Source organism: Ascaphus truei, chromosome 8 (assembly GCF_040206685.1).
Source record: "Ascaphus truei isolate aAscTru1 chromosome 8, aAscTru1.hap1, whole genome shotgun sequence".
Classification (NCBI taxonomy): domain Eukaryota; kingdom Metazoa; phylum Chordata; class Amphibia; order Anura; family Ascaphidae; genus Ascaphus; species Ascaphus truei.
In genome coordinates this window covers 59,278,759-59,285,959 of record NC_134490.1, presented here as the reverse complement: position 1 = coordinate 59,285,959, position 7,201 = coordinate 59,278,759, and the positions used below count along the sequence as shown (strand labels likewise).

The 7,201-nt window shown below is 57.1% G+C and overlaps 1 protein-coding gene across 9 annotated transcripts in view; it reads left to right on the top strand.

Annotated features, from left to right (window-relative positions):
• Positions 1-295: 295 nt before the first annotated feature.
• Positions 296-7,201, top strand: part of MGMT (O-6-methylguanine-DNA methyltransferase) — a 416,384-nt gene continuing 409,478 nt past the window's right edge. For 3 of the 9 annotated variants that reach the window (XM_075612236.1, XM_075612237.1, XM_075612233.1), the window contains exon 1: positions 514-661. Coding sequence is in view for 2 of the 9 variants with exons in the window: in XM_075612235.1 (XP_075468350.1) it covers positions 6,587-6,601 (15 nt within the window). In the remaining 7 variants the exon portion in view is untranslated. Of the gene's footprint in view, positions 474-513; positions 662-6,571; positions 6,602-7,201 lie in introns of those variants that run through there. The other 6 variants (XM_075612239.1, XM_075612238.1, XM_075612235.1 and 3 more) reach the window with 4 other exon arrangements.

Sequence of the window (7,201 nt, the reverse complement as noted above, 5' to 3'; positions counted from 1 at the left end):
TGCGATAATGCAGAATAAATGAGTCCTATGACATCAATTGTTAGTACAAATAAAAAAGGTATCACCTAATACTGAAGAACTAATTTATACTGCACTATATACAGATATGTATACAAACACTTTTTAATCTGTATATTTGTGTCCATCTGTTTCTGTTATGAACTTCCATTGTCAGTGCAGATTTGTGAAAATGAATAACAGACACCTATTTGCTGCTGTATTTGCATATGCTTTACCCCCCTTCCTTCCTTTGGCAATATGTGTAAACTGACATGTCTAGGCAAAGGTCTCGCAGCAGTCAGGATATGATGTCAAACTAAGTGAGTTAATCCATGCTGTGCCTTTAAGGGCTCCCTGCCTGGCCCTCAAATAAGAGATTAGCAGCAGCACATGACCAGGAAAAGAGAGTGTACTGAGGGGGATACGTTAGCCTGGGCCTAGATAACAAGCAGTTACGCTGACCACGTGAACAGGTAACTTTGTGTCTGTATGTGCACAGCTCGCTTACTTCCTCCCCAAGTGCATCTTGGGACTTGTAGTCTTTAAGAAAAGCACGGCTTCCAAAGCCTATTGATGGTTGTTATTAACGTTTATTTGGCAAGGTGATTTAATACTCAGCCAGGGCTGCAAAACCATCCTCTTGCAAACGACTCTTCTCAGGGTATGTGTGAGATCTTGTCAGATCAGCTGTATTTCCTTTTATCATTGCATAAGGCATTATGTCAAGTCCTTGGTGCCATTGCAATAGGACAGGGGTGGCCAACACCAGTCCTCAGGGGCCACCATCAGGTCAGGTTTTCAGGATATCCCTGCTTCAGCACAGGTGGCTCAGTGGCTGATTGAGCACCTGTGCTGAAGCAGGGATATCCTGAAAACCCAACCTGTTGGTTGCCCTTAAGGATTGGAGTTGGCCACCCCTGCAATAGGACATTATTGCTATTATGTTTGAGGAGTGGACATGTGATGTGCCCCTGATTAATGTGGATCTGATCACTTTTTTATAGTTTAGCGTCTTGACTTTTAACTTTTCTGCAGTTTAGCTGACAGTGCCCTCCCATAGCCAGTTAGAGGAGGATTGGGAGGTAACATTTGTGCACTATATACATAAACGTAGCTGATTGGCCTTGCATACACTTGCCTCCTCACCCTTCCCCCCCCCCCTCACCCTTCCCCCCCCCTCACCCTTCCCCCCCCCCTCACCCTTCCCCCCCCCCTCACCCTTCCCCCCCCTCACCCTCCCCCCCCTCACCCTTCCCCCCCCCTCACCCTTCCCCCCCCCTCACCCTTCCCCCCCCCTCACCCTCCCCCCCCTCACCCTTCCCCCCCCCCCTCACCCTTCCCCCCCCCCTCACCCTTCCCCCCCTCTCACCCTTCCCCCCCTCTCACCCTTCCCCCCCTCTCACCCTTCCCCCCTCTCACCCTTCCCCCCCCCTCTCACCCTTCCCCCCCCCTCTCACCCTTCCCCCCCTCCTCTCACCCTTCCCCCCCTCCTCTCACCCTTCCCCCCCTCCTCTCACCCTTCCCCCCCTCCTCTCACCCTTCCCCCCTCTAACCCTTCCCCCCTCAACCCTTCCCCCTCTCACTCTTCCCCCCCCTCTCACTCTTCCCCCCCTCTCACTCTTCCCCCCCTCTCACTCTTCCCCCCCCTCTCACTCTTCCCCCCCTCTCACTCTCCCCCCCTCTCACTCTCCCCCCTCTCACTCTCCCCCCTCTCACTCTTCTCCCCCCCCTCACTCTTCCCCCCCTCACTCTTCCCCCCCCTCACTCTTCCCCCCTCTCACTCTTCCCCCCCCTCTCACTCTTCCACCGCTCTCACTCTTTCCCCCGCTCTCACTCTTCCACCCCTCTCACTCTTTCCCTCCCCTCTCACTCTTTCCCCCCCTCTCACTCTTTCCTCCCCCCTCTCACTCTTTCCTCCCCCCTCTCACTCTTTCCTCCTCCCTCTCACTCTTTCCTCCCCCCACTCACTCTTTCCTCCCCCCTCTCACTCTTCCACCCCTCTCCCTCTTCCCCCCCTCTCCCTCTTCCCCCCCTCTCCCTCTTCCCCCCCTCTCCCTCTTCCCCCCCTCTCCCTCTTCTTCCCCCCTCACTCTTTCCCCCCCTCTCACTCTTCCCCCCCTCTCACTCTTTCCCCCCCTCTCACTCTTTCCCCCCCTCTCACTCTTCCCCCCTCTCACTCTTCCCCCCTCTCACTCTTCCCCCCTCTCACTCTTCCCCCCCCTCCCTCTCACTCTCCCCCCCCCCTCCCCTCACTCTCCCCCCCCCTCACTCTCCCCCCCCTCCCCTCACTCTCCCCCCCCTCCCCTCACTCTCCCCCCCTCCCCTCACTCTTCCCCCCCCTCCCCTCACTGTTCCCTTCCCTCCCCTCACTCTTCCCCCCCCTCCCTACTCCCCCCCTCACTTCCCCCCCCTCCCCTCACTTTCCCCCCCTCTCACTCTTTCCCCCCCCTCTAACCCTTCCCCCCTCTCACTCTTCCCCCCCTCTCACTCTCCCCCCCCCTCCCCTCACTCTCCCCCCCCTCCCCTCACTCTCCCCCCTCCCCTCACTCTTCCACCCCTCCCCTCACTGTTCCCTCCCCTCACTCTTCCCCCCCCTCCCCACTCCCCCCCTCACTTCCCCCCCCTCCCCTCACTTTTCCCCCCCCTCTCACTCTTTCCCCCCCCTCTAACCCTTCCCCCCTCTCACTCTTCCCCCCCTCTCACTCTTCCCCCCCCTCTCACTCTTCCCCCCCCTCTCACTCTTCCCCCCCTCTCACTCTTCCCCCCCTCTCACTCTTCCCCCCCTCTCACTCTTCCCCCCCTCTCACACTTCCCCCCCTCTCACTCTCCCCCCTCTCACTCTCCCCCCTCACACTCTCCCCCCCTCCACTCACCCCCTCCCCCTCACACTCTTCTCCCCCCCTCTCACTCTTTCCCCCCTCTCACTCTTTCCTCCCTCTCACTCTTTCCTCCCCCTCTCACTCTTTCCTCCCCCCTCTCACTCTTTCCTCCCCCCTCTCACTCTTCCCCCCCTCTCCCTCTTCCCCCCTCTCCCTCTTCCCCCCCTCTCCCTCTTCCCCCCTCTCACTCTTTCCCCCCCCTCTCACTCTTCCTCCCCTCTCACTCTTCCCCTCTCACTCTTCCCCCCCTCACTCTTCCCCCCTCTCACTCTCCCCCCCCTCTCACTCTTCCCCCCTCCCTCTCACTCTCCCCCCCTCCCCTCACACTCCCCCCTCCCCTCACTCTCCCCCCCCTCCCCTCACTCTCCCCCCTCCCTTCACTCTCCCCCCTCCCCTCACTCTCCCCCCCCCTCCCCTCACTCTTCCCCCCCCTCCCCTCACTGTTCCCTTCCCTCCCCTCACTTTTCCCCCCCTCTCACTCTTCCCCCCTCTCACTCTTCCCCCCCCCCTCTCACTCTTTCCCCCCCTCTCACTCTTTCCCCCCTCTCACTCTTTCCCCCCCTCTCACTCTTTCCCCCCCTCTCACTCTTCCCCCCCTCTCACTCTTTCCCCCTCTCACTCTTCCCCCCTCTCACTCTTTCCCCCCCCTCACTCTTCCCCCCTCTCACTCTCCCCCCCTCTCACTCTTTCCCCCCCTCTCACTCTTTCCCCCCCCCTCTCACTCTTTCCCCCCTCTCACTCTTTCCCCCCTCTCACTCTTTCCCCCCTCTCTCTCTTTCCCCCCCTCTCACTCTTTCCCCCCTCTCACTCTTTCCCCCCTCTCACTCTCCCCCCCTCACTCTCCCCCTCTCACTCTTTCCCCCCTCACTCTTTCCCCCCCTCACTCTTTCCCCCCCTCTCACTCTTTCCCCCCCTCTCACTCTTTCCCCCCTCTCACTCTTTCCCCCCCTCTCCCCCCCTCTCACTCTTTCCCCCCTCTCACTCTTTCCCCCCTCTCACTCTCCCCACCTCCCCTCACTCTTCCCCCCTCTCACTCTTTCCCCCCCTCACTCTACCCCCCCCACACACAAACCCCCACACCACACACACTCACAACCCCCACTCACACACCCACACACACAACCCCCCACACACTTCCCCCCCTCTCACACTTCCCCCTCTCACTCTTCCCCCCTCTCACTCTTCCCCCCCCTCACACTCTTCCCCCCCACCTCCCACCCCCCCTCCACCTCCCCCCCTCTCACTCTCCCCCCCCTCTCACTCTTCCCCCCCCTCTCACTCTACCCCCCCCTCACTCTTCCCCCCCTCACTCTTCCCCCCCTCTCACTCATCCCCCCCCCTCTCACTCTCCCCCCACTCACTCTTCCCCCCCTCACTCTACCCCCCCTCTCACTCTCCCCCCCTCTCACTCTTCCCCCCCTCTCACTCTTCCCCCCCTCTCACTCTCCCCCCCTCTCACTCTTCCCCCCCTCTCACTCTTCCCCCCTCTCACTCTTCCCCCCCTCTCACTCTTCCCCCCCTCTCACTCTTCCCCCCCCTCACTCTTCCCCCCCCTCTCACTCTTCCCCCCCTCACTCTTCCCCCCCTCACTCTTCCCCCCTCTCACTCTTCCCCCCCTCTCACTCTTCCCTCCCCTCCCTCTTCCCCCCTCCCTCTTCCCCCCTCCCCTCGCTCTTCCCCCCTCCCCTCACTCTTCCCCCCTCCCCTCACTCTTCCCCCCCCTCCCCTCACTCTTCCCTCCCTCTTCCCCCTCCCTCTTCCCCCCCTCCCCTCACTCTTCCCCCCCTCCCCTCACTCTTCCCCTCCCTCCCCTCACTCTCCCCCCTCCCTTCACTCTCCCCCCCCTCCCCTCACTCTTCCCCCCCTCCCCTCACTCTTCCCCCCCTCCCCTCACTGTTCCCTTCCCTCCTCTCACTCTTCCCCCCCCTCCCCACTCCCCCCCTCACTTCACCCCCTCCCCTCACTTTTCCCCCCCTCTCACTCTTTCCCCCCTCTCACTCTTTCCCCCCCTCTCACTCTTTCCCCCCCTCTCACTCTTTCCCCCCCTCTCACTCTTTCCCCCCCTCTCACTCTTTCCCCCCCTCTCACTCTTTCCCCCCCTCTCACTCTTTCCCCCCCTCTCACTCTTTCCCCCCTCTCACTCTTCCCCCCTCTCACTCTTCCCCCCTCTCACTCTTCCCCCCTCCCTCTCACTCCCCCCCCCCTCTCACTCTCACCCCTCTCACTCTTTCCCCCCCTCTCACTCTTTCCCCCCCCCTCTCACTCTTTCCCCCCCTCTCACTCTTTCCCCCCTCTCACTCTTTCCCCCCCTCTCACTCTTCCCTCCCCTCACTCTTCCCTCCCCTCCCTCTTCCCCCCTCCCTCTTCCCCCCCTCCCCTCACTCTTCCCCCCCTCCCCTCACTCTTCCCCTCCCTCCCCTCACTCTTCCCGCCCCTCCCAACTCTCCCCCCCCCTCCCCTCACTTTCCCCCCCCCCTCCCCTCACTTTCCCCCCCCCCCCTCCCCTCACTTTCCCCCCCTTCCCCCCCTCACTCTCCCCCCCTACTCTCCCCCCCTACTCTTCCCCCCTCACTTTCCCCCCCTCTCACTCTTGCCCCTCTCACTCTTCCCCCCCCCCCCTCGTGGTGTGTGTGTGGTGTGTGTGTGTGTGGTGTGTGTGTGGTACATTGTCACAAGAGAATACAAAAAAAAATTCTACCCTAATAACATTATGTGCTCTATTACTGCTGTGGCGCATCTGAGTCTAACACATCGCCGGTTTTTCCCTGGCTTTTTCCTGGAATGCGACGCACTTCACCTGGAGTATGCCGCATTCATTTTGCTTTCTCAGCCACGGGTCATGCGCGGTTGACGCGCGGTTGATGCGTTTATTGAGAATGGTTCGGATTTAATAGGTTGCATTTCTTCGTGTGTCCGCCAGATGGCAGATATTCATGAATTGTAATGTGCATGCGCTTCAGTAATGTGTCGACTTGCAGGTGTTTCGTTTAAAAAAGATACCACAGTGGTCTATTGTAACTTGGCCTTGAGACTGAAGGAAGAGGTTGCAAAAATGTATCAATTTAGGCTTTTCATATTAAAGAAAGACAAAGACCAGGTTCGGTTATAGTATTCTCCAGAGACCCGCCGCCCGCCATGAGTGTTCAAGTGCAGCCTGTTTTCCAAAAACCCGACAGACGTTACGCGTATTTGATATGGGCCGCGATTAATGCAACAGATGATAAGATGGCAACAGTTGTTCAAATTTATCAGTATTTTATTGAAAACTATGACTTTTACAAATTTTCGCCAGCTCCTCATACGTGGAAGCGTGCAATAAGGAAAAGGTTATGTAGCAATCCCTGTTTTTATCGTATTGAGCCACAATTTGTTGGAGGGTATTGGTGTGTATCACCGGCTTTTTCCTGTATCTATGATCATGCAAACGGCAAAAGGCGAAGGGACGTGTTAAAGCCAACTAAGAAACGACAGTCGCTTCCAAACAATGCACCAGCACCGGCTTCCAATAACGGTCCCACGGTCAGTGACAACCCTTGCTGTCTATCCAGAACGCCTGAGCCAGATTTCGCGTGCAGTTTCGATCAAGCTTGCATGTACCTAAGCAATTTCCAGCCTCATCAGCTGACTACAGGTGGACTAGTCCCGCTGCAAACTATCGATGTGGATGATCAAGAACACTGGACTGGCAGTGGGCCGTCGCCAACTGAATGGGAAATTCTATGGTGAGTATTGTTGCCGTATTATTTTCTGTGTTTTTTTTATTTTGACAATACAGTATCAATATCGGTGCGATTCAAAAGTCAAGCGATTCTCCTGTAAGCAATATCATTGGCTGAGTGCCTTCTACAGTACTGTACTGCAGATACTGAACAATTGGTGGAACGCTAGGCGCATGCGCATTGGAATTTTCTTGAAACGCATACAGTATGCATGTCATTACATCGACGGGAGGGATTTCGATGGATAATATCGCTTTGTGTAACAATGCCTGCACATTGCTGAATCGGATTTAAAAACCCACGCACCGGAGTCTACAGTTTAGTGGCCGTTGTTATTGATTAGGATAGAATACTGTTCCTGAAACAGTATGCTGATGTTTTCCGGCCGTACAGTATACAATACTTTTTTATAAACAGTATACTGTGTAATAAACCCGAAAAAATAAAAACTATGCATTTATTCTACATGTATTACAGTACTGTACATACAGTATGTGTCTTCTATACAGTGCCAGTACATACAGTACAGTACAGTACTGTATGTGTCTTCTATTTTTTTTAATACTCTTGTACTGAGCATGCCTACAGTATACAGTACAGTGT